At 36.3% G+C, this 27,853-nt stretch overlaps 1 protein-coding gene across 4 annotated transcripts; it reads left to right on the forward strand.

Moving 5' to 3' along the window:
• Nucleotides 1-60: 60 nt before the first annotated feature.
• On the forward strand, nt 61-27,623 carry LOC308702504 (NACHT, LRR and PYD domains-containing protein 3-like). 4 transcript variants are annotated; one of them, XM_081385406.1, is made up of 19 exons: nt 61-141; nt 383-594; nt 1,996-2,086; nt 2,623-2,727; nt 5,450-5,534; nt 5,787-5,982; nt 6,070-7,897; nt 8,881-9,051; nt 9,634-9,807; nt 9,996-10,166; nt 11,930-12,103; nt 12,553-12,726; nt 20,629-20,802; nt 21,152-21,325; nt 23,955-24,128; nt 25,052-25,225; nt 25,555-25,716; nt 25,973-26,103; nt 26,499-27,623. In XM_081385406.1, exons 3-18 carry the CDS (start codon nt 2,028-2,030, stop codon nt 26,094-26,096), a joined length of 4,119 nt encoding a protein of 1,372 aa, XP_081241532.1. In that variant the 5' UTR covers nt 61-141; nt 383-594; nt 1,996-2,027; the 3' UTR covers nt 26,097-26,103; nt 26,499-27,623. The 4 variants fall into 4 exon arrangements, with proteins under 4 accessions (XP_081241532.1, XP_081241535.1, XP_081241533.1 ...); XM_081385407.1 differs by having other exon boundaries at nt 81-141; nt 383-607; XM_081385409.1 differs by lacking the exons at nt 20,629-20,802; nt 21,152-21,325 and having other exon boundaries at nt 68-141.
• Nucleotides 27,624-27,853: the final 230 nt, after the last annotated feature.

Below are 27,853 nucleotides of genomic sequence, written 5' to 3' on the forward strand. Positions count from 1 at the left end.
AGCAAACAGACTCTCCATCAGAGGGCAGACTGGGCTTCTTGTTTTGGAATCGTACCACGTGACAAACAGAAAACAAACAGAAAAGACAGAAGCAGTGTTTAAAATACATCGGAATTATCTAATTAGTGCGCAAGACTGGACGTAAGTTTTAATACTTCCTCGATTACAGTTCTTTGGTGAAACAGTATGAATGTGATCTATCGTGATTTAAATTCGAAGTTAGAGTAGCCTACGCCTATTTTTATTCTTGTTCAGAGAAGAGTGGGTTCGAACTTTTAAACGGCCACAGACATGAAGCTTGTTGAAAAGCGTTAGGCTCTTGAAAATGAATAAAACGTTTCTGAATGTTTTTCTTTCCTCAATTTTCTGTTTTTCATCTTAGGCTGTTATTTTGTGATTATAACACAGTCCCCCCTAACAGTCCCAGGGGCTCAGGACTGTGGGGAATGTAGGGTCCCTCTGGGAGCTCTCCATGTCCGGAATCACAAGCCTTAACTCAGCTTGACTCCGGAATTATGCCCGGTTATACATAAAAGGACTTTAGGATAAATCGGGCTCTATCTCATTTGAATGAACGTGTAATTTGTGTGTAAGGTAAGGGTAAAAGGTTAGTAAGGTAAAAGCACATAAAGACATGTTATCATTAAACACTTTCAGAAAATGTATCAAAGTTTGCAATTAGAGGGATTCCTCATTGAAACACATAAGGTGGGCTTAAATGGTACACAGTGAGTACTGGTGGAAAAAGACAATGTTTTTCTTTAAAAATGTAAGATATGTTTACAAATACATGCATGGAGCTTAAATATACTGTGGACTAAGTATCATTGTAATTTTCATTGTGCCCACATTGAGAAATGTTAAGTTTTCTTCATTCAAGGTTAGCTTGTGTTGGCTTTAGTTTGCATGCGTTTTGTGGCACTGTACCATTTAAGCCCATCTTAAAAAAAAGTTAATTTATAAAAAGAATCTTCCCTACAAAACAATTTATGATGTATTTATTTGTAAATGAATGTAAAATGAATCACAAAACATTCATTGTTTGCAGTTCACATGCTTAATTCTTTGGCAGTCTATCTTTCTGTAAGGCTAATGGTTTGACCTAGAGATTAGCTTTGAACGCAAGCTAATAAAACTCATCTTTCCATTTAAAGGAAAATTATATAAAATGATAAAGTACTATTTGTTCATACACAAAAAAACAATACATTTATCTCTTATTTGACATAATATCAATGTAGTTACCAAAGAAATGGCTGAAAATTGCTGAAATGTGTTGATTTCTGAAGGGTCCCGAAACACCAAAGTTTTGGGGTGACTTTGTGTGAGGTCCCCTGAGACAGCATGCACATGGGTGGGGCTAACTCAACATTGCTAAATATGATTGGTATGCAATAAAAAATGCCAGGGAAGTAACAAATCACTGGATTGATTGGTTAAAATAATAAGCAGCATAAAATATTATTTTCTCTTTTTTTAATTTGACTTCAGAGTTGAATGTGGGCTTAAAGGGTACATGGGCTTAATGGGTACACTTACCCTAGTTTTTGTCAACGAAACGTGAAACAAAATAAAGCTGTGGACTAAATAAAATATTTGGTTCACAAATAGTAACCTAGTAACTAGCCTATTTCCATGATAATTCACAATAAATAATTATTTTAAGGTCATTCAAAAATAATAGAATAGATTGTGAACTTGAAGCAAAGATCAAATGACACATGGAAATAACTATAATTTGTCCAGGTAATTAAAGGTTGAGCACATATAGTGAACATCATGTAAACTGATACAAAATGTAATGCATATGGCTCAGTGTTTATAATATTTATTCCCTCCATTGCAATGTACTTATGGCTAGAGCCATATGTGTTGTGAGGAGATGAAAGCCAAACTGTGATACAATGTATTCGGCTAACTCAACATTGGTCATTTTTCTTTTTGAATAACTGTAACATATCTCAGTTTATCTTAGTAACATACTGTGAATTCCAGGTCATCTCTTCTGACATTGCTCTGCTCCAGTAATGGCAGAGGAACGGGGACAAGACTCTCCATCTGAGATGAGTCTCTCAGAGAAACAGAGGTAAGACTGCACTTTAGACAATGTCCAAGTTAATAACTAACTAATGTACTGAGGTTTTCCTCTTTTTCTCAGCCTTTCATTCACTGCACACAGTTCAAGTACACACTCAGTATTATAAGTATTTATTATATCATACTTTTCTTTTCTTTTCTATGGTATCTATGGGACTGAAGTATGTGATGTGGGTGATTGGGAACTCAAAAAACCTTGAAACTCAGATAAATTCAGTTTAGAAGAGTTAAGGGAAGGCAAAGATATACACTCAGAAAGAATGTAGGCAGGAACAACTAGAGTTAAATAGAGGAATGCAGGAAATAACTGCCTTTTGGCCTTGTTCTACTTGCACAGATGACAAAGGGCCCATTTATATTGTGGCAGAACAAAAAGTAACAAGATATGATTTGTGCAAGGTGCAAAGTGTTGTGCAAAAATTGCCTGTTAGTGTCTTTTGGATTTGACCACAATTTTCCACACTAAATGTCTTCAAATGAGACTTAAATATCTACTGTAAAGTGTTTTGCTCTTTGTGTCATTAGTGAAATATCAGGCTCACATGTGTCCAGCTCTGTGTCTGTGAAGAGTGACCATTCAAAAGATACACCACCAAGGTTCAGTGAGAAAACACCATCATCTACCGAAGGGTATGTCATTCTTCATATAGCCCTGCATTAGCTAATTTCTCCACTGTGGTGTATGTGATAGAACTTGACTGAGTAAAACAATTAATCTCAGAACAAGATTTTCTGGGAAGCTGCCTCTCTCTAATGAACTTTAGAGCTTCTTTCCATTAACACAATTACACAGGTAGTCACTAGGGGGCATACATTCACCATGGAAAGACACCAGGCAATTAAACATAAAACTGTCTATTGCCATGAGAAGGACAAATGTATGGCTATAAACTACATTCAGTTACACCAAAACTCTTCAAATAAGACTGAAGAATCTCCTTTAGTAAAGTGTTTTTTCCTCTCTGCTCTTTGTATCATTAGTGAAAGATATGTTTACCAAATTTACGTTTAAAATGGCTTAAATGTTTACCAAAGTGTACTTCATGTGTTTCTTATTTTTGTTCACACATAGAACATATTTTGGTGAACATTTATCATTAAACATTAAAGTTCAAATATTTATCAGAGTATTCATTTTAGAGTTTTAATAAGATGTTTAACTGTACTTATTCTCACAAAGAGGATATGCAAAGAGCAGTGATTTAAAAACCTAAAGGGAGCATTAGCAGAAAAGATCTAAGCACTGAAACTATTTAGATATACAGATGTAGATGTTTTTATTTGTCCTCGAGCGGAAATTTGTTTCCACTGTAGATGCGTACATAACACAAACACACATAACGTTAAATTATCAACATACCACAATACAATAAAAAATAATCGCTGACATCACAAAAAACAAAGAGAGAATAAGTGACGTATCAAAAGGCAATTTCCTTAGAGCCAATTTTCCAATCTATTTAGAGCTCGTATAGATACAGGAACAAAACTCTTACTATACCTTGCCTTTCTACACATCGGTAACCTATACCGACGGCCAGAGGGCAGGGCAGGGGGATAAAATATTTATAGAGTGGGTGGTCTGGATTGTTTACATTTTTTTTTGTGCCTTTCACAACAACAATGTAGAGACACTATCCGATAAATTAGGGCTAGAGATACCAATAATTTTACTTGCTAAATAAGTTATCTTTAAGAATTTGTTCTTGTTGGTAACTTAGCATATACAAAAAAAAAAAATAAAAATAAAAATGGCACCACAAGTAAGGACTGGCTCAATTATACTGTGATACAAAAGAAGAAGACGAGGCTGAACAGTCAAGTGTCTTAAGTTTACGAATAGCTATCAGTCTTTTGATTCCCTGACGAAGGCCAGTGTGCTGAAACGCGTTGGAGTCATTTTAAAAGTCTTTTTTTACTATGCCATAAAATAAAGGCATTTTTAATATTCCAGGAGAGTGCCTTGGAGTTTTTCTTTTGTTTAAAATCTACTCTACCTCTTCCAAAGAGCACCTCTACCAAGATAAGTGAATCCGGGAAGCGCTCCTGATCTACATGTTTTAAGCTATCAGTCTTTGTTGACAGCACTTGTAATTCCCTAGAGTGTGCTGGTTGAAGTTGAGATTTTGATCCAAACTAATGCCGAGATATTTGATATAATCTACCCTTTCAACTATCTCTCCGTTAATGGTAATGCTAAAAGCTTGAATTTGTGCTTTTGGGGAGTGAGTTATATTTTTGAAGTGAGTTATATATTTTTTTATATTACCCATTTCATTCTGGTGTGCTGAACTGCTGCACAACAGGTTAAAATACACAGGTTAAAATACCTGTGGTCAATACAGTATTTACTATTAAACACTTGACCTGGTGTTCTTTGCTCATTGGACAGAAAATATTACAATAAGACCTAGTTTTTATTTAAAAGTATAGCTCAGCCAAAAGTGAAAATTGTCATCATTCGTCATTCAAAATCTTCGTAACACAAAGAATTTTTGAATAGTCTCTCATAATTTCTGTCCTTCCACTGAATGTCCATGCAACCAAAACCTTGACGTTTTAAAGTACATTAAAACATTTTAAAACGAAACCATATGAATCGAGCGGTTTAATCAAAGTCTTCTGAAGAAACACGATTGCTTTATGTGATGAACAGATTTAATTTAGGATTTTTTTTATTGACATATAAACATTAATCAACGCACATACATAGAGCACATCAAATATGGTAAACGGAGGTTCAAACATGTGTTCTTTATGTGTGAGGAGGACCAGTGAGGTTTGTTCTTGTGCGTCAAGCATGTAAGGTTGAGCTGCAGTTGACTGTATTTTATGTGCTCTATATATGTCTGTTGATCGATGTTTATATGTGAATAAAAAAAAACCCAAATTAAATCTGTTCATAAAATAAAGCTCAACATGGAAAAAAAATGCTTAAAATTGAACTTAAATGAGTAGTTCACTTTAAAATGATAATTACCCCTTGATTTATCACCCTCAAGTTATCCTAGGTGTATATGACTTCCTTCTTTCAGACGAATACAATCGAATTTATATTAATAAACACCCTGACGCTTCCGAGCTTTATAAAAGAGTGTATAGTGGATTGCAACCATAAGTTTAAAGCTCAAAAAAGTGCATCCATCCATCATAAAAGAACTCCACATGGCTCTGGGGGGTTAATAAAGGCCTTCTGAAGCAAAAATTAGGTACCCAGATCCTACCCTTTAACAATAACTTAAAGAGCTAATGCTTTCTTTTTCTCTTGGTTATAATGTGATTTCTCTTATATTTTGCCTGAAAATTCAGTATTGTATTTTATTTTATATATTTTTATTTTATTTATTAATAGCATTCAGTATGGGTCATTAGATTCAGATTTCCAGACTCAGAGGAACAACAAGGATTTCAAAGGTGATCTCCTGTGGATCTTCCAGGTAGGAAAACACATGTTCCTTTGTTTTATATTTTTAACATAACAAACGTTATTGAACAAAGTACCCTCTCAAAAATCTCTAATTCCTTAGCCAAAAAAATGGGGATGACATCTTTTATTTGTCAAAAATTAAAGCTAATTAATATTTTTGTCTAATTGTTAGTTACTAAATAAATAGTTTTGACCAAATATTGGTGGACAATTTGGTTACATTTTGTTGTTCTGTATATATTTTTTCTTGCTTTGTTTGTAGGATCTTGAGAGCAAAATAATCAAGTTTCTGAAGAATGAGCTTGTAAAGTTCAAGAAAATATTACAAAAGGAGAACACACAATGCTTTGTGAAGGAGTTTAATGAGAACAGATGCAGTATTAAAGAAGCAGCTCTTGATCTCACACTACACTACCTGAGAGAGATGAAGCAAGATGAAGCTGCTGATACTCTAGAAGGTAAGAGACTCATGACCATCTGTCAGATTATCACTTATAATTGTGTCACTTATAATAAAAATATCTGTATTTTATCCCGGTGTTCAGATGAGCTGGCCTTCATTCATCCACTGAAATGTAGCCTAAAGAAGAAGTATCAATGTGTGTTTGAAGGAATTGCAAAGCCTGGTGACTACACACTTCTGCATAACATCTACACAGATCTCTATATCACTCAGGGTTGTAGTGAACAGGTCAATACTGAACATGAGGTCAGACAGATTGAGTCCTTTTCCAGGCGTCATGAACCACAAGAGATCCCGATTGAATGCAAAAATTTGTTTGAAGCACCTGAACAAGACAATGAGATCAGAACTGTACTGACAAAAGGAGTTGCTGGCATCGGGAAATCTGTCTCTGTGCAAAAGTTTGTTCTGGATTGGGCAGAAGGAAAAGAAAATCAAGATATCAACTTCATATTTCCTCTTCCATTCAGAGAGATGAACTTAAAGGAGAAAGAAACACAAAGTTTGATGGATCTTATATCTACATTTTTCCCAGAGACAAAAGGACTGAATCTTACAAGAAGGAATCAATTCAAAGTCCTGTTCATCCTTGATGGATTGGATGAATGTCGTCTTCCTCTAAACTTTAAGGACAATGAGACTTGGCGTGATGTATCATCACCAGTCTCTCTGGATGTTCTTCTGACAAACCTCATCAAGGGAAATCTGGTTCCTTCTGCTCTCATCTGGATCACCACCAGACCAGCAGCTGCCAGTAAGATTCCTCCTGACTGTATCGACCGACTGACAGAGATAAGAGGATTCAATGACGCACAAAAGGAAGAGTACTTCAAAAGAAGATTCAAGGATAAGAATCTGGCCAGTGAAATATTTGATCATGTTAAACAATCAAAGAGTCTCTTTATCATGTGCCACATCCCAGTCTTCTGCTGGATTTCAGCCACTGTTCTCCAGAACATTTTGGAGGAAAAAAGAAATGATGTAAAAAACAATCAGGCTGATGATTCCTCTAAAACACTGCAGGAATCAAATACTGAAGACACTCCCAAGACTCTGACACAAATGTACACACACTTTCTCCGCTTTCAGATCCAGCAGAGCAGACAAAAATATGATGGAGAATACACACCAGATGTTTCCTGGGATAAAGACGCCATCCTTTCACTGGGGAAACTGGCATTTCAAGAGCTGGAAAGAAACAACCTGATCTTCTATGACACAGACCTGGAAGACTGTGGTATTGAGGTCTATAAAGCATCAGTGTATTCAGGCATGTGTACCGAGATCTTCAAGGAGGAAACAGGGATCACTGTTGGTACCACATACTGCTTTGTTCACTTGAGCATTCAAGAGTTTATTGCAGGCCTTTATGCACATCTGTTTCAAGACATCAACAAGAAAAGTGCATTTGATCAAGAGTCTGCAGAAGAGGAAAACAAAAATGAAGCCATGATTGATTTGCTCAAGACTGCAGTGGACAAGGCGCTCGAGAGTGACAATGGACACCTGGACCTTTTCCTTCGCTTCCTTCTCGGTCTGTCACTCCAGTCTAATCGGCGACTCTTAAGAGGTCTATTGACACAGCAAGAAGACAATGACCAGAGCAAAAAAGAAATAGTTCAGTACATCAAGCAGAAATTAGAAGATAATCTGTCTCCAGAGAGATCCATCAATCTGTTCTACTGTCTGAATGAACTGAGTGATCAAAGTCTGGTAAAAGAGATACAGACCCACCTTAGCAAAGGAAGTCCCTCATCTGGTGATCTTTCACCTGCCCAGTGGTCTGCTTTGGCCTTTGTGTTGTTGACATCAGAAGAAGAACGCGAGGAGTTTGAGCTTCAGAAATTCAAGAAATCAGATGAGTTTCTCATTAGACTATCTGCAGTCATCAAAACCTCCAAAAGAGCTCTGTAAGTCATTTAATAAAGTCACGTTTTTGCACTCATCTGTTTACCTACACGGATCAATGATAATTTGTTTCTTTATCTTTTTATCAGTCAACTATTATTAAAGTATAATGCTTATTTGATTGTATTTATATTAATGTATTATCTAGAAAATTATGTTCTTCAGCAAAACATGCACTTAAGTTAACAGAGAAAGAAGACTCACGTTATTATACAACACATTGGTCCATAATTATTTTGACTGCAGTAATGCAGTTCTCTTTAACTTTTGCTATAGAGGACACTCTTACGAAACCTCAATGCTCAAATTATTAACCCCCAGATTCTACACCTCAAGTCACAATAAAGCTAGCACTTTCAAGTCAATATTGGTCATTATTAGCACCCTTGGTAAATATGAACAAAGAAGCTTGTAAAAATAAATATGCATTGTTTATCCTTTTGATATTTTGTTCAAATAAATCACAAAAAAAACTTTGATTGAAGTAAAAAAATGTGGCCACAATTTGGCAACCCTAGAATATATATATATATATATGTATATATATATATATATATATATATATATATATATGTATATATATATATATATATATATATATATATATATATATATATATATGTGTATATATATATATATATATATATATATATATATATATATATATACACAGTATAGTGTGTGTGTGTGTGTGTGTGTGTGTGTGTGTGTGTGTCTATAAAATAAAGGATTAACAATGCATATTTATAGGCTTTTTTTTGTTTATATTTACCAAGGGTGCTAATAATTCTGACCACAACTGTATAACTTATTGTTATTAATGCTACAAACCATAATATTTTTTATTCAAACATTCTGTTTTGTTTTATCTATCAAGTTTTATCTATACTAGTTTTTTAATAGGTGGAAATTATACTTAATATTTGTATTTATCAAATGTATTATATTAAATATAATTCTGTTATGTAATTTTTTTTCTTTGTAGACTAAATGATTGTAATTTAACTGACAAAAGCTGTTCAGCTCTGGCTACAGTTCTCGGATCAGATACCAATCTGAAAGAGCTGAACATGAACAATAATAATCTGCAGGATTCCGGAGTGAAGCTGCTCTGCACTGGTCTGAAGAATATAAAGTGTAAATTGGAGATACTGAGGTAAGTGTGCCAGACAAAAAATGAGCTCAAGCAAAACTGAAAGTGTGATTTCTTTTAGATATGATTTAGAACATTTATATATGGGATTGCATTTTTTGAATGGACATTCAATTGACAAATTATGAATTTTTGATTTTTCCTTCATATGGGCAGTATGAAAAATGCTTAAAGGGATAGTTCACCCAAAATTAAAAATTCTGTTTATCAATTACTTCGTTCCAAATTAGTCGTTCCAAATCCAAGAGACCACAACCTCCCTGGAACGTGATCTCTACTGAGGATTTGCACATTTTATTCAGATCAAAGACTTTCACTCCTGTATAGTTTTCGAAGATTAACCTTGAAATTGACTGTAAACTGGAGATTCTTGGGTGAGTTAAAAGTTAAAGAGATTAAAGTTCTCTGGCCTTTTTTTTTTTTTTTTTTTTTTTTGCCTCCCTATTCATTTGTCAGTTTTGATTTGCAAATAACTTTCAATTAATTTGTACAAGTTATAAAATACAATCCACTTTAAGGATTTACAATGTTCAGGGGATTCCTAGAATAACTAATCAGCTGAATGTTACATTTGCATTGTTATAGACTCTCAAACTGCAGTATCAGAGAAGAAGGTTATAAAGCTCTGGCTTCAGCTCTGAGATCAAACCCTTCACACCTGATAGAGCTGGATCTCACAGGAAATGATCCTGGACAATCAGGAGTGAAGGAGCTCAATGATTTACTGCAGGGTCCAAACTGTCAACTGAGGACACTGAGGTGAGACATGATGTAATTATACAAAATAAATGATATGCAGGCAAATTATTTATAGAAACATTATTTCACTAATACAATGTTACATCAAAGTAAATTCAAGATAACCCATTTCACAATTGATTTCCCCTTTATTACAATAAGTTTATTTGAGAACTGAATCGAATCCTGCTTCTTCTTTCCTTCTGCAGGTTTTTGGGTCCTGCTGCAGATGAAGCCTGTCAGTATGTTAGAGGAATTGTGGGTAAAAACCTGTTACTCCTAAGAGAGCTGAATCTGAGTGAACGTGAACTAGGAGACTCAAATATGAAGAAGCTTGCTGCTCTACTGCAAGATAAACACTGTAAACTCAACACACTGACGTGAGTATTTCACATCATTCCCGGAACTTTCTTAGATTTTAGGGAAATTGGTTGTGTTTTCACTTGATGACAATGTGGCTGAGAACAACAGACGTAAACACATTTATCCCAGTGAGCAAACCAAGAGAGACATTGACACGGAAAAACCTGTTATTAATGTAAAGTGAATACTTAAACTAACCAGTGGTGTGGGAGGCATCTAAATATTTGCATCAGTATACCGCTGCTATACAAATCCATGAACCGAGTTTTGGGTACCGAAACCGGGCACCGATATGGAACCGGTAACTAAGTAACCGGTATGTAAACGGACCGAATCAAAACGCAGATTTCGGTGCCTCATTTCGGTGCCACTTTAATGCCTCAGCTGTCGGTTGAAATATTTGCCCTCTGGTTCTCCGAAACGGACGTAAGAAACATCATCACTGCATGTAATTGCTAGTTAACCCTTTGAAGCGTACGATCGTTCACACTGGTGTGCTTAATGTACAGATTGCATGATTATCAACTTCTAAATTCAAATCTGCATTCGCACATTTGCTGCAGTGCGTAATAGCGCCCATTGTGCGTTATAGATCAACTAACATGAATCATGATCTTTATAAAAGTTTCTTAAATGACAAAAAACATTCACTTACATGCATTTAAGAATTAAAATATCAGCCAAGGACTGACTGACATAACACAACCAATCACAGTTTGTTATTTGTTCCGCGTCATGTTTATTGTGAAAATGTAAAGTCGAGGATACAATAACAGACCGATATATTATTCATTCAAGAACTTTGTGCAAGTTTACTGCAACAATAGAGCCGCGAACCACACATACTTTTGAAAATACAGCCTTCAGTTGATCCTGATGAACGTTCATTGCCACAGTTGTAAACATGACAGCGTTCTTCTTACGTTCTAAAATAACGCTCACGTTGTGCAGGACATGCAATAAGTCTGGAGAGGTGTCGTATTTGGCCAGAGAAGGCAAAAAATGTGAAAAGAATTGCTGAAATTTAAAGCTGGTTTGTAGCATACCAAGAATACAGACTACTTTGCTGTTATTAGTAGGCTACTGCAGTGTTATTTAGTGTTAAATTATTGTACTTGGGTTAGGTGGCTTAGGTTTTATTGTGAATATGTTATGTATTTTATATTAAATATTTACTCAAGAAAAATATATTTTTAAAGAAAAAAAAGTTCTTTATTCACCATCGTTTTGAGGCTCTCTTTTTTTTAAAGTATCGGTTTAGGCACCGGTACCATTTTAAAAGTATCGATTTGGCACCGGTATTGAAAAAACCCCAAACGATACCCAACCCTACGCTCAGCTGTTTTGAACTTCTTTTCACACCTCTTTTTGTTGCCTTTGGCTTGCTCAGTTGGGGATATTTTGGGGATATTTAATTTTCATTTTATCAATCAATAAATTCCATTAGAAACAAACCTTGTTGTATTAGTTTAATTTAATACTGTGAAGCTGCTTTGATACAATCTGTATTGTGAAAAGCGCTATACAAATACACTTGACTTGACTTGACTTGACACCTGAGCAAAGAACGACTTTTATGCTCAATATTTTGCAGCCTTTATACTCAATTTGTTGTAAAGAGTTCACATTAAATTTGTGGAAAATTCTTCACATTAGTGATGTATTTTGTTATCTGGTTAAAACAAGATAATCTTGTTTTATGTCTGTTTGTATGTTTGTTTTGAAGATGCTATAACTTAACAGAATGAAGAGTTTGTTTTACTAATTTCTCCCAATGTAGGTTAAGATATTGTGATATGACAGATGAAGGTTGTTCTGCTGTGACTTCAGCTCTGAAATCAAACCCATCACACCTAAGAGAGCTGGACCTGAGCGGGAATAAACTAGGAGACTCTGGACTGAAAAACATCTGTGATCTACTGATGAACCCACAATGCAATCTGGAGAAACTAGAGTTAGTTACATTATACTGTACAGCAGTTACATTGCAATTTAAAGTTTACTGTTTAGTTATTTATTTAAAGACAACAGGGCCCAAGATACATAACGTATAGCTCTGCACATTCTGGTATTTCCTCATTGGTCACACTTTATTATATGTTAAGTGTCTTTAACTAGAAATTAACTGTTTAATTTAAAAATAATTGATACAATGTTATAATAGTGCATGCATGTCTGCAGGAATGTTGTGAGATTTGCATCTGCTGCTACAATAAATACAAGTGACATTAAATAAATAGTTTAAAAATATTTAATGTGTCAGGCTCCTGATCACCCTGTCAGGGTTTATTTTGCAATAACAATTGGCTGGATGTACATTATCCCTTATGTATATGCCTGTAGCTCATCAATATGGTGGTCATCATAGATCTGAGCCACTGTCCTTTCTCTTTCTGTCTTCAGTTTGTGTGGATGCAGTATAAAAGAGAAACACTGTTACCTCCTGAGTTCAGCTCTTCGTTTAAACCCATCACACCTGAGAGAGCTGGACCTCAGTGGGAATGAACTAAAAAACACAAGAGTGAAGCACTTATGTGATGCACTAAAGGATTCACACTGTAAACTGGAGAGATTGAGGTGAGGAACATTCAACTACATTCCTGGGCAAAAAAATGGGCAAAGCCAGAAATGGCACAAATATTTAGTGTTCTTAGAATTGTCTTAACCCTTTTTAATCTCAAATCACTGGTCAGGCAATTAGCAAAAATTGCGCAAATACTGTAGAAAAAGTAACATAGCTTGGAATAGCCTTTCCCTTTGTTTTCTTTAAGTGTTTAAGCCAACTTGCAGACAGCTTTTTACAGGAAGAAGAGTCAGTGTTGATCCACTCAATGTTGTTGGCTCCAAACAGTTCATAAGTAGTTGAAAAGTGTCTTCCAGGTGGTTTGAGTTTTATTTAAGACCAAATATTCACTATAGGGTTTAAATCTGGACTCTGACCGGGTCAAAACATGACCCTGATGGGCTTATTCTCAAGTCACTTCTTGGTTGTCTTTGCTATCTGGGCTGGAACTTGGGTGTTTTTGAAAAAAAAATTGAATTGAAATAAAAAAAAAATTCCGAGTGGAAAAAAATTTTTCCACAACTTTGGAAAACATTTCAGTTGTGGGAAGCAAGTCATTCTGTAATAGTCAGGGGGCCAATTCTGAAAAGGGCTTCCGTTAAGACTTTTGCGGACATGTTTTGGTACAAGCTGTCACCCTATTTTTTTAGTTAGAAGACACCCATAGGTAAGATATTAGGGTGGTTGTCAAGCTGAATTTTTTTTTGTGTGACTTGTACAAGCAATTTCAGGCCAATTTTTTGGTTTCCTGCTCAACACGACATGCCAACAGTAAATGTTGAATATCTCCACAACCACAAGGACCATATTCATAAAAATGGTATCAAATGAAAGCCAACACTTATGGGATGTCTGCTGAAGTGTCAGAATGAGCATTTATTGTACAGTGTAAGAGACAACAGAACTAGAACATGAAAAAAACTATCTCCGCCTAAAGAGAACCAGTTTTCAAAGTGAATATCAGCTTGGAAACATAACCTAGTATCCCAAAACCTCTATCAATCAGTACCCATCTCTACGGGAATGAGTCAAGCCAAGTTTAAAGCTTGTAGGGAGAGACAGTGCAATGCTGCACAAGTTATAATACTTTAATGTCAAGGCGGAAATTTAGAACTGTAGATGATGGTCTGTGGTGCTATTTGACTTAATTAGTGTACCAGGTTGTAACACAAATTATATTACATTCACATATCACTATAGTTATTAATTCCATCCTAACAAAACTGCTCTCACTTCTTTAGGGTTAGGGGTTAGTAACTAGTTAGTAGTAATAACTATGTAATAGTCGTATGGCAAAGGTATGTTTTTCCCCATCAAAGCAGTGGCTCTCAGGTTGGCAGAGGTTGGCTCTCAGGTTGTCAGTCTCATCCCTTTGAGACTGCATGGATTGAATAAGCAAGGTCAAGCTAAGCGCAATGCAAATAATGGTGTGTGTCTATTATATTGCAAAAATATTGCACAATATTATACTACAATAATCTCCAGAAAGAGCACAAAGACACCACTTCCTGAAAAATCACTTCAATCAAAGGGCTTTATCTTGGCTGTATTTTCCATATTTGTCTTGACAAATGAAACATTGTTCCCAATCAATATCTCTTCCTATTTGTTTTTCTTTGGACGCTAGGCTTACAGCTTCCTCTGGATCCATGTTATCTCATCTGAAGGCAAATACATTTTTCACTACACTAGTCTGATTGGTTTCTGAGTGGATCACTACAATGTCCTCTGACATAAGCTGAGGGCTTTGCTATCTAACAAACTTATTAACGCTTTTAGTTATAGCAGACTGTAAAATAGGCTGCTGTGCAGCAAATAAATTAAAAACAATATTTCCATTACACATCTGCACAAAACTTAATTTACCTATTAGTAAGTAAGCTAGTAATTATGAAAGTAAATTAGCCTAGCTATACACTCACCTAAAGGATTATTAGGAACACCTGTTCAATTTCTTATTAATGCAATTATCTAATCAACCAATCACATGGCAGTTGCTTCAATGCATTTAGGGGTGTGGTCCTGGTCAAGACAATCTCCTGAACTCCAAACTGAATGTCAGAATGGGAAAGAAAGGTGATTTAAGCAATTTTGAGCGTGGCATGGTTGTTGGTGCCAGACGTGCCGGTCTGAGTATTTCACAATCTGCTCAGTTACTGGGATTTTCACGCACAACCATTTCTAGGGTTTACAAAGAATGGTGTGAAAAGGGAAAAACATCCAGTATGCGGCAGTCCTGTGGCCGAAAATGCCTTGTTGATGCTCGAGGTCAGAGGAGAATGGGCCGACTGATTCAAGCTGATAGAAGAGCAACTTTGACTGAAATAACCACTCGTTACAACCGAGTTATGCAGCAAAGCATTTGTGAAGCCACAACACGCACAACCTTGAGGCGGATGGGCTACAACAGCAGAAGACCCCACCGGGTACCACTCATCTCCACTACAAATAGGAAAAAGAGGCTACAATTTGCACGAGCTCACCAAAATTGGACAGTTGAAGACTGGAAAAATGTTGCCTGGTCTGATGAGTCTCGATTTCTGTTGAGACATTCAGATGGTAGAGTCAGAATTTGGCGTAAACAGAATGAGAACATGGATCCATCATGCCACTGTGCAGGGTGGTGGTGGTGGTGTAATGGTGTGGGGGATGTTTTCTTGGCACACTTTAGGCCCCTTAGTGCCAATTGGGCATCGTTTAAATGCCATGGCCTACCTGAGCATTGTTTCTGACCATGTCCATCCCTTTATGACCACCATGTACCCATCCTCTGATGGCTACTTCCAGCAGGATAATGCACCATGTCACAAAGCTCGAATCATTTCAAATTGGTTTCTTGAACAATGAGTTCACTGTACTAAAATGGCCCCCACAGTCACCAGATCTCAACTCAATAGAGCATCTTTGGGATGTGGTGGAACGGGAGCTTCGTGCCCTGGATGTGCATCCCACAAATCTCCATCAACTGCAAGATGCTATCCTATCAATATGGGCCAACATTTCTAAAAAATAAGGGTGTCACAATTTCGATTTTAAATCGAAATCGATCGAAATTAATGCTCAATCTCGATTATCGAATCAAAAAATGGAATCGTCGATGCTGCCACGCCCCCATGTCACGGCAGCTCGGCTTGCCTGTAAAAGGTAAAACTCCTTTTCTCGAGAATATTGAAGCCTTTATTTTAAAAACACATTGCAGCTGCACAGCGAGAGCATCATATCTCGTCTGAGCGAGCTGATTGTCTGTGCTGCGGCAACTGCAAGAACCTATGGCGAGTTAGCAGTGGCGTACAGTCCAATGGGAGCGCATGGCGCCCTGCCAACCTCGAGCGCGCCAATTTGGACGTGGCTGGAGAGTATAATTCACAAAAAACTCGCCAAAGGATTTTAGGTTTAAATCGACTGAAGCGAAGTACCTGATATGAGCGAAATAGCACGGCAAGGCAAAGCAGTACTCGTTCCTTTATCTCTAGGGGAACCGAGGTTACGCAAGTAACCAAGTAGCCTACGTTCCCTTACGAGAACGTTCTCTCGTACTGCGTTGCAAACGCTGTGGGAACCCAATATAAAACGCCGTGCTATTCGCCTGTGACTGCTCTGAGGAGTCCAGGGAGCCCCGGGACTATAATAGCCAGGTAATAGGTTATATTGTTTAAGTTTCAAATTGACTGAAGATATAAGTTATTGTTACATTATGTTGTTAATAAACGTTTTAAATTTGACAATGTAGTGTGTGGTATTGCGAACAAAGGTCAGATATTATTATATTGCATAAAAGTCTTAAAATGGCATAGCTTGTGCTTTCAATTTATTTTTTTTAAATCAAGAATCGAATCGAACCGTGACTTTAGAATCGAAAATGTAATCGAATCGAGGATTTGGAGAATCGTGACACCCTTACTAAAGAATGCTTTCAGCACCTTGTTGAATCAATGCCACGTAGAATTAAGGCAGTTCTGAAGGCGAAAGGGGGTCAAACACAGTATTAGTATGGTGTTCCTAATAATCCTTTAGGTGAGTGTATGTCTGGTAAGTATGGGCCAGTGACAAATAAGGTTTTCAACTGATAAAAAATTCAAATAGGTTAAAACTGCACATCAAAGTAGTTATTATCTTTATGGGGATGTTTTTTACTTATTACTAAAATCTCAATTTTAAACAATGTATTTTAAGCAGTTTAACTGAGAATCATCTGACGACATTAGTCAAAATGTCATACGGGATAACGTTAATGCATTTTCTAAATATTATGATATTAAAACTTTTCAAATCAATAATACTTAATGAATATATAAAGTGATGCAGTAAACAATATTTAGAGCTCAGAAAAAAAAATTTGCACAACTTTTTTTTTCTCATTATATTGTGATTTCTTTAAACGTGACCCTACTTGTTCAAGTTCTTAACCCACATTTTAACACTGCAATGTGATTTAAAATGCAAAATGACTGAAAATGTTTTACAGGACTTTGTAACATGTTATTATTGTTTCCTCAACTCCATGAAGTGAAATTATGCATTTCAATGGAAAAAAACAGCGTTATCCCGCCTGACTTAAATTGTTACTCGGTATGACGCCATATGAGTTAACACATGAATTGTCATTTTTACAACACTTACACATAATAATGTTCATAAATAATGAATGTTTATGTTATGCAATGTTTTTCTAAGAAAATGAATTAGGCTGTAAAGAAATACAGATGTGGTTTTCAGTGTGTAAACTGTTACACACTAACTCAGTGTGGTTTCTTCCCAGATTTGGCAAGTATACAAATATATTTAAACAATTTTTTTCATGTTTATGAAAATCAAAACAGCACAACTTTTCAACATTAGGTTTAATTTAGTACTGAAAAGTACCTTGAACCATTTTATTGATGATCAGTCACTCTACATCAATATTCATAAATAATGTAAAGGGTTAAAGTAGGCGATCTTCACTCATTTCACTGAACATCATTTATTTGAACAACAAATTTACAAAAGCATGTAATTGAACAACATATTTATAAAGAAAAATCGTATTAATGGGTTGAAGTACCTTGAATCACTAAATTTCATTAAATGAACACTACATTTTTATAGACTGTCTAAAATAACAGAAGAATTTAGAATTAAAGCTGCAAGCAGCATTTATCGGGGTTCCAGCATTTAAGGCCTTTAAGCACATAAGCATTCAAGACATTAAGTTTTATTTAGAAAGCTCTTAACCACTGAAATAATAGATGGAAAAGTCCATTTACACCCAATACAGGCAATTTACTAGGAAATACGTGGTTTTCAAAGCTTTTTGACAGTTATAGCGCCACCTATCGTCCGATCTACATGAAATTTTGCTTGCTTTTTTAGAATGTTATGTCACATAGGCTCATCAATTTTCGAGTTTTCCTTTAGGATTTATAGACTTTTTAGTGTATTTTGCCAAGCCCCTTTTCTAAATGACCCTGTTATAGCCACCCAAATGCAAAAGTTCAACTTTTTTTCAATAATTATTGATCTAGAGTGTCCAGAGGATTGTCCTAGACTGGTCTGGTTCCGATCGGGCAAAAAACCTAGGACTAGTTCGCAAAAGTAGGTTTTTAAACATATTCATGAATATTTAATGAACAGTTTGACTGACAGCAGTGGTTCTTGAGGCAAAGTTGTTCAGCATGAGGAGATCTATCAAATGATATGCATATTGTGTGGGTGTGTGCAACACCACGTGATTACAGAGCCGTAAAACTCGTTAGCGCCAACTAGTGGCCGATTTCTTTCAAAATTCTTACATACCTCTAGTCTAGGGCCATGAGTCTAACATGCCCATCAAGCAAAAAAAAAAAAAAAAAAAGGCATGTTGATGTCACTAGAGTGGATGGCCTGTTCTTAAAGGGGCAGATTCCCCAATATGAAAGGTTGGACAATAATTAAATGTAATTGTAATTAAATATTATTATGAATTATATATTTTGCTAATATTCAACTAAACAATGTTAATGATATGTTAATATCACAATTTGAATGGAAATTATACAAATTAAAGCTGAAAACTGTATAAGAATATATTGTCAAACACATGCCATCTAAGATAGCGGATGACATTATGGGCTAACAGAAAATAACTGTTATCCTATATGACAAAATTGTTATCCGGTATGACAAAACTCAGTTTAAATCTTAATCAGGCAGTATTTTTGGCCACCTATAGAAATCTGCAACCTTTACCTTCAACTTCCAAATATGTAAATTCATGCTAAATAAACATATTTACATAAAATCCACATTATATATGTTATTTTAGTGTTATCCCATATGACAGGATTTTACTACATAGTGTGCTAGTGAGGAAAAAGGGTTAGTTAAACACATTTTATGAAAGACATACTTACCTTTCACCATTGTTTGGGGGCCCTTTAGGGTCTTCCTGATTGTGTAACATGCTGTCTCACATCGTGTCAAAATAAAATTCACAATAAAATTGCTCCAGTTTGCTTGTTATCCCGTATGACATTGGCTGACAGCCAGTTTTGGGACAGAATGCTCCAAAGCATAACAATTAACTGGATGTCATATTCTTTGTAATATTTAAATATATTGTTGTCAAGACTCATACAATAATGCCTGTGGCAGAGATGTTAGGGTTTATTAGATTTTTTACAGTTTGTTTGGCTTTTTTGTATGTCAGTCTAAGGTCCGGACAGTTATCCGGTATGACATTATGTGACTATAATGTCTAATAATTCTTACACTTTGTAATACCCTCAATATATGTTCATATCATTTGATAAACAGAGATCAATAGATTCAATAAATGTGCTTTTTATTAAACATTTCCTTATTTTGACTTCATAAAGGGGTTTGGACATCAAAATTGCACGTCATGTCATTGGGCCATATAGCTAGTTGGAAAACAGTTTAGCTTACCTGTTTCTGGCAACATTTGATGGTAGAATGGTAGAATCTTGAGATAAATGTTTGTGTTGACAAATAGATCAAGTTAATCTGTTGTGTGATTGTGTGATTCACTCCTTTATAAAGTTTTGTTCAGACTGTACTGTTGACACCTGCTGTGATCATCTTCTCTGGATCTGCTGCCTCAATCTGCTGCCAAATCACAGCTGCGCTGACACAACAGTGCCCCTTGTGGTGTGATACTCTTGTGGTATTTATTGATTATTATTTTTTAATGATCATGCTTGCACATAAGTTGGATTATATTGCACATTTGCCCAAAATTACAATAGGTAACATGGAAGAAAATGGAAGCACTTTGGGGAAAAAAAATCCGCTTTTACCACTTTTAAGAATATAGTGTTAAAATGGACAAAAAAACATTTTCTAAGCTGACAACCTGGCTAGAACACATGTTAAGGGGATAAATATTAATACTGGATAGGTTGTATACTTGTACCAAAAAGTGTCCGACAAAGTTTTAATATCAGTTTTGGCCCCCTGACTATAATATTCTCCTGTACTCCAAAACATGAATTGACTTTTCACAGTGAAGAAGCTCACCTATACCAGCAACTAATCAGGCTTTCCACACAATGACACATCTTCCTGCATGCTTTACTGTGGTAGAGATGTTTTTCTTATATTTCTCACCAGATCTTCGAAGATACCACCCTAGAGCCTCACCGTGCAACTCATGTTTCATTGCGATTCATCAATCCACAAAAATCTGCTGAACCACTCTATCAAACTTCCCATATTCTGCCAGAAACTTCATTCTGTCTTTGATGTTTTTTTCTGAAACAGCAATGGCTTTTTTAAGTAGTACATTTGCTTAAATTTTGCTAATTTCCTGACCAATAATTTGCGGTTAAGACCATTAAGAGCTTAAAGTTTAACTATTTTGCCCAGGAGTGTACATCAAAAAAGATGATATTTGAATGAAACATAATGAAGTGTTTATCTCATTTCTCCCAATGTAGGTTAAGATACTGTGATATGACGTATGAGTGTTGTTCTGCTCTGACTTCAGCTCTGAAATCAAACCCATCACACCTGAGAGAACTGAACCTGAGTGGGAATAAACTTGGAGACTCTGGAGTTGAAAACATATGTGATCTACTGATGAACTCACAGTGCAGGCTGGAAATACTAGAGTTAGTAATATTGCTCTGTACAGCAGTTACAGTGTGGTTAAAGTTCACTGTTTAGTTATATATTTTAAGACAACAAGGCACAAGTTGCATAATTTATAGCACTGAACTTTCTGCATTTTAACATCTGAAGATACATTGATAGTGCACAAACCTTTTTTGATTGGAGATGGCTTCCGACATGGGTTGTAACTAGTATCCTCATATCTTAGTTATGCTTCTTTGTTGGTTTATTGTCATATAATTAAGTTTCCAGGTGTGTGGTGCTGTATTAGTGTACTGTATGGCATTTAATCATGATAACTTGCTTGTACGTAACATGGATCTGAGCCATTGTCCTTTTTGTCTTCAGTCTGTGTGAATGCATTATTACAGAGAAACAGTGTCTCATCCTGACTTCAGCTCTGAAATCAAACCCATCACACCTGAGAGAGCTGGACCTCAGTGGAAATAAAATAGAAAACACAGGAGTAAAGCACTTTTGTGACCTACTGAAGGATTCACATTGTAAACAGGAGAGATTGAGGTCAGTAACATTCACATTCTTTCATTATTTGTTTTATTTAAACAGGTTGTTTAGTTTCATTTTGTTTTATTTTGGTTTTCCCTGTTCCTGTTACCTGATTTCCCATTCCTGGTTTATTTCCATGGTTTCCAATTGAGTTACACACCTGGTTCTTTTTTCGTTAATTACCATCCCTGTGTATTTAAGCCCTGAGTTCTGTCTGTTCTTTGTTTGGTGTCATTAACGCTTATGTGGAAGTGTAATATGTTTTCTGAGTTTCTTCGTGTTCATTAAAGTCTCCTTGGATCTATTTGCTTGCGTTACATGTCTTTCCTTGTGAATTATACTACACACGCTACAACTCATGACAGAACCCGGCATCGAAAAAAAAAAAGAAAAGCGAAAGTAAACATGGACTTACCAGCTGTCCAGACGACTGCCACCAAGACAGTGAATGGGCTTAATAATACTAAGGGCATTTTCATCCCGCCCTAGCCCTACAGAGAGTCTGACCAGGTGTGTGAGCCAGCAACAACATCTGTCAAAGAGGGCATTCTAGTGGAGTATGATGGCATAGAGTGGAGTTACTCCCATGCTCCCGCCACTGAGGGTGAGCTGTGCCCGATCCCTGGTCCCAAAATCTCATGTCACCACTGGTTCCACCCAGCTCCATGTCTCCATCGTTGCTGATGGTTTTGTCTTGTTTCAAGTCTCAAGGGCCGCTTGTGGCAGCAGCTCCGCCTTGGGCTCCTGGTCCTACAGTGTTGCCCGGTCCCTTCGTCTCCTCAGCTCGGCCTGGGTCTTGAAAGATTATGTGTATTTTCAGTTAATTTTGTACATGGTTACTGTGCATTAGATTTAATCAACTCTGTCTGTGTCTGTAAAGGTGTGAACCAAATGGCCCACAGTCATATGGCCCACACAGACAAATGGCCCATAGAAACTGATGAGTGTGAAACCACATTGCTCAAGGTAGATTGTAGTATAGATCGATCTCCTGTGGGAGGTCCTAACAGTTTTCCTTTGTTTGTAGCCCTTTTGTCTTCATGTATAAAGTTCTGTCTCAGACACAGAACGTTGGGTTAAGATTGTTGAAGGGCGACATGCTAACATCGCTGCTGAAGGACTGCTACACTACAAACCTTCAATAAATTCTTCTCCCCACAAGAACTCTGGTCAAGCTTACTTATTTTATGTATTGGAGAAATCTAATACATTGGCGAGCCACCCAAACGACTGCTCGGCCAAATACACCAAAATCTAACAGTCTCCAACTCTCCTGGCTCCACTACTGTCAGTTGGATTCCGAAACCTACCCTGGCTCCTCCCTCCATCGGTTCCGCCATGGGCCTTCGTCAGGATGGCTCACCTCTGGGTCTCTCTCTGGCTCCTTCCTCCATAACCTCCTCGCTGGCTCCTCCCTCCATCATCTCTGCCATGGTGTTCCCATAGTGCTTACATCCAGATTTGGCAAATGTCTGAACAGCAGTGAGTGAGGACTATGATGCGGTGATATCGATGTCTTTTTTTGGATGCAGCCATATGCAAATGTATTTGCCCATGTGACGCCACAATTCCCCCAACATCCAAACAAGATGTTTTTTGAGCTTGATTAATTAAATACTTTGTTTATAATGAGGAGGACGTTTTAATGGTACAAAGACCTCTATAGGGTGCTTTCACAATAGCACTTTTGTCATGCACCCGGGGTCCATTGATGTTACAGAGTTCGGTTTGTTTGGATGTTGTGAACACTGTCTTCCAAACTCGGGTGCGCACCCGCAAACCGCACCCGAATCCTCTTAGAAAGGGTGTTCTGGGGTACAGTTCATGTGAACTCCGGTACGGTTCGCTGCTCATATGAACACAATCAGGCTAAATTGCGGAAGTGAACTATTAATGACTTATGATTTGATAAAAAGTTGTGTTTGTGTGTGTTTCACTCACTTTCCTGATGAGCGTAACTGGCGCACTGCCAACAGAGAGATGTATATCTAATTTCTGCTCACCTTCAGCATTCTTTAGAGCATTTGCAGTACATTCGCAGCAGATAGACGCAAGACTTACTGAAGCTTTGGAAACAAAACCAATGGTTCAAAAACAAAAATATAAAAGTGAGGTGAGCAACATGCTGCGCTGTCTTTACCAAGCAACGGGGTAAACAGCTGCTCCTTCGATGCAAATGCACCGTGGTCCGGACCCAAATAATATATTCTCTACACAGTCCAGCGGGGGAAGGGTGGGCAATCGAACCATGTGTGAAAGCACACTTATTTGAGATCAAGGCAAAAGATCAAGGAAAATTTGATTTCTCATGTCATGACCCCTTTAAAATAATTTCAGCAGCTGTAGTCTGTTCCAGAGTCACATAATGCTCCACTAAAACACCACACAGTATACTGCTTCTCAGCTGTTTTTCTTCTTTTTACACTCAAGCAGAAAATTACTTTTATGCTGAATATCTCAGGGCCTTCATACCTAATGTCTTATAAAGAGCTTGAGTTCACATTATATTTGTGGAAAATTCTTTACCTTAGTGATGTGTGATATGTTTTGTGATCTGGTGAAATAAAGTATCTCTCTGTTTATTTGTCATTAAGATGTTGTAACTTTACAGAATAAATTGTTTCTTTCATTTCTATCCATGTAGGTTAAGATACTGCAGTATGACAGATGAAGGTTGTTCTGCTGTGACTTCAGCTCTGAAATCAAACCCATCACACCTGAGAGAGCTGGAGCTGAGTGGGAATCAACTTGGAGATTCTGGAGTGAAAAACCTCAGTGATCTACTGATGAACCCAGAATTCAACCTGGAAAAACTAGTGTTAGTATAATTATACTGTATAGCAGTTACAGTGTGATTAAAGTTTATTATGGGCTCATGATTCAGTGTGTGTATCAGTAAAGAGTAGTGAGAAAATGAGATGCGTGAGATCCTGTCAGCAGCGGCAGATCTTAAAGTGACAGCAGCCACTAATTCTGCCTGTCAGTAAAGTTAACCAAAGAATAAAGGGAACAGAAAATTGCTCTTGAATAAAGAACGCTTGTAGCTTTAATAAGGATTAATCTATATTTAATTTATGCAGTTTGCACTATTTGATAACCTTATTCAATGTCTGTATATTTCATACCTGTTAGACAGGAAATGCACTGGTAAATATGACATTTATTATGGGTTTATGTGAGGTTTCTTTTAAGGTCACTTAAATTAAAAGTTGTTATATTTTCTGAAGCCTAATAAATGTTTAAAAAATTTTGGGGGGGAGACAAAATTTGTCTCATTTTCATAGAGACATCAGTAGCTATATTAATATCAGTGATACTGGCCTTCATTCATAAAAAGATGCCATTAAGCAATTATTTAAAATATACTGTCTTTATGTTGTTTCTGCATTACAGTGAAAATTGAGTCTCACATTATTTAAATTTTATTTACACACAAAACATTAATGGCTAACATTTGACTTGACTTGACATATTTTTCTTATTAGATGAAGCCTTAGTTGCCAACTATTCTTTTTGGCAGAATTTATCATTATAATCAAATTATTTCCTGGATTTTGTAACAACATAGTCCCTAAATGTATGTAAAGGCAGGAAATGGGATTAAAATCGAAAACACGTCATACAATTAGGTTTCCAGGTGTTTGGGAGTGTATTAGTGACTTTATTGCGTTTACTCATGATGCGTTTAACACGTGAATTTAATGATCTTGAGTCATTGTTCTTTTCTCTTTCTGTCTTCAGTCTGTGTGGATGCAGTATTACAGAGAAACAGTGTCTCATCCTGACTTCAGCTCTGAAATCAAACCCATCACACCTGAGAGAGCTGTACCTCAGTGGGAATAAAATGGAAAACAAAGGAGTGAATCACTTATGTGACGTACTGAAGGATTCACACTGTAAACTGGAGAGATTGAGGTCAGTAACATTCACATACAATAATCAAAATGAGTGCAAAACATTTTGACTAAAATGTGCATTTTGATTAAATATTTGTCATTGAATTTTTGTGAATTGATGTGATTACTAATAACAGTAAATGTAATGAAATCAGAGTAATGAGATAATGAGAATAATATTTGCAGAAAAAAATCATTAAGTTGCAGAATGTATGTGTACCTGCAGAACCTTCTACCCCTGACACATTGATTGTGCTTTTATTTTTCGTGGTAAATATGACCATGCCTTAAGTTAATTTCAAACTCTGGGTGAACTCTCTCTTTTTCTGTTTGTTTATTTCTTTCTAGCCTAAATGACTGTGGAATCACAGACGTTTCTTCTTTAACTCAGTCTTTGAAAAACACAAAAGCACTGGAGTTTTTAAAAGAGATTGATCTGAGTAAAAATAACATAGGAGACTCAAAGGCGCAGCTCATTGACGTGCTACGAGACTCAAACTGTACACTGAGGTGAGTAAACATATTTTTGTTACAGTCATGCTAACACCACCAAACAAATTAACATAATTTGTGTTTTAACTCATATTTAACATTTTTTTTTATATATATATTCTCCAAATAATGTCAGTAAAGTCAGTAACTAATCTGATTACAGGAATTTTGTTAATTTAACTTTACACCTTTTCACTCAAAAAAAAAGGATATTAGAATTTGAAACTTGTTCTACCCAACATTGATTATTTTCTCTTCTGATTCCCGCTTACAGCCTAGAGAGAGATCATTGGTTTAGCTGGAGAGCTGGTGTAAACCTCATTGGTAGCATTGGTGGATGGATTACATCCTTTTCTAAAGCTCAGGAACCTGTGAAATCAACAAAACAAGACCAGTGAACATCAGGTGAGGGATCATCGGAAGAGTTTAACTATAGCACTGTGTCTATGAGTGTAAAATAATATGTGTGATGATGTGATGTCTGTATACCAAAATCTAAAATATACATTATATTCGAATATAAACTCTGTTGTCAACTATGAATATCAGCACACACACAAAAAAGAAAAACTGAACTATGGCAGAACTGGGATTTTTTTGAAACAGCACTTCATGAATGCAAACACTGTTCAAAAAGTACAGCTATTATGAATCCAATGCGTTTATATACGCTTAAACAACTTAAACTGCTTCAATTATTGCTTTTACAAATGTAAAGTTTGTTAAACTAGCTTTTATGTATTACTATTAATACTGATTAATACATATGAATACCTTGATTAATTTAGTTTTATTTACAGGTGGAAAAGAGGAGGAAGGAGAATGTGGGCTCATACGAGGTGGATTATTAGTTTTCTCTAAAGGCCTGAAAACATAACGACGTTGGGATTAAAATCATTGTTGGATACATACAGATTCAAATCAATACTATCAATATAAGTTAAGTTAGTATTACTAATGCGCACATAAGCAAAACAACTCCTGCAAGGAAGCATCCAAGTAAGAATTTCATTATGTTTGTTGTTCTGTACATGAGACAATAATGCTTTGAGGAGTCTCTTCTCCCATCTAATTAAGCTTCAGTATTTACCAGTTCACAGCATTTATGTACCCTATTGTTATTGTATTGTATTGTATTGTATTGTGAGGCACATTGAGAATATAAAGTTGAAACTCTGATTATTTTATTTTGTTTGAAACGTTCATTAGTTCACTAGCCACCTTTAAGTATAATTAGTGCTCCTAAGAGATTCTCCTGCTTAAAGCTGTGGGCTTGAACTTAAAATTTCACAACAGTATGAGCTGGCTTTGAGAAGAACCATGCTGGCCTGAATATTAGACCATATGAAGACATAAGTTATATAACCCGTTCTCATCTCACTGACAGTTATCTTCAGCAGAACTAAGTGTTGTACAGCTCTATGTGTGATTGCTTTTCCTGCTGTGATCCATTATTCCACTCTGTACTCCACTATATTCCTTGCTCCTCACCACTGCTGAGACTTTCCCCAGCAAGTGTACAGATTATGTAATGAATAAATTATCTTTATTAGACAGTAATCACTAATTATGCAGATGAATTAGACTATCTTTTTGCCATTGAGATGAATTGGAAAAAGTGTCCCAATCAACCTGAATTCACCCTCCAAATATTATTTAATCTACTAATTAACTTGAATTTAAATTGATTTGTTCGTAAGACCAGGAGGCCAGAGGGTCAGTAGTTAAATTTGATTAAAAACAAATGATTAACATTGCAACTTTATGTAGCCTAACATATTTCCTCATTAACAACAAATTAAAATTGCTCATTCACACTCAGCCATTGTCACCAACACCCGATGTGTTGCAGTGTTTTCTCTTTGCTCAGAATGTGTTAATATTTTTGTATGAGATGAATATTATGTAAATATACCTTCTCTGATAACGAGGTTTGTGTTTCAGTGTGTTTGGGAAATGAATGGGGTCGCGCGCAGTTCTGTGGGGTGTCTCGGGCGCGCGTGCACGGCAGCATCATCACGCGCAGCATCTTTCGCCCACAGACATCTCTGCGTTTCACTTAATTTGTACTTCACAGACAAAAAGAGCGTCTACTTCTGCGTCATATCTGTATATTCTGCTCTTCTGGATAATCGTGAGGATATTTGCGCCGCGG

This window comes from Scardinius erythrophthalmus, assembly GCF_964197995.2.
Source record: "Scardinius erythrophthalmus genome assembly, chromosome: 14".
Classification (NCBI taxonomy): Eukaryota; Metazoa; Chordata; class Actinopteri; order Cypriniformes; family Leuciscidae; genus Scardinius; species Scardinius erythrophthalmus.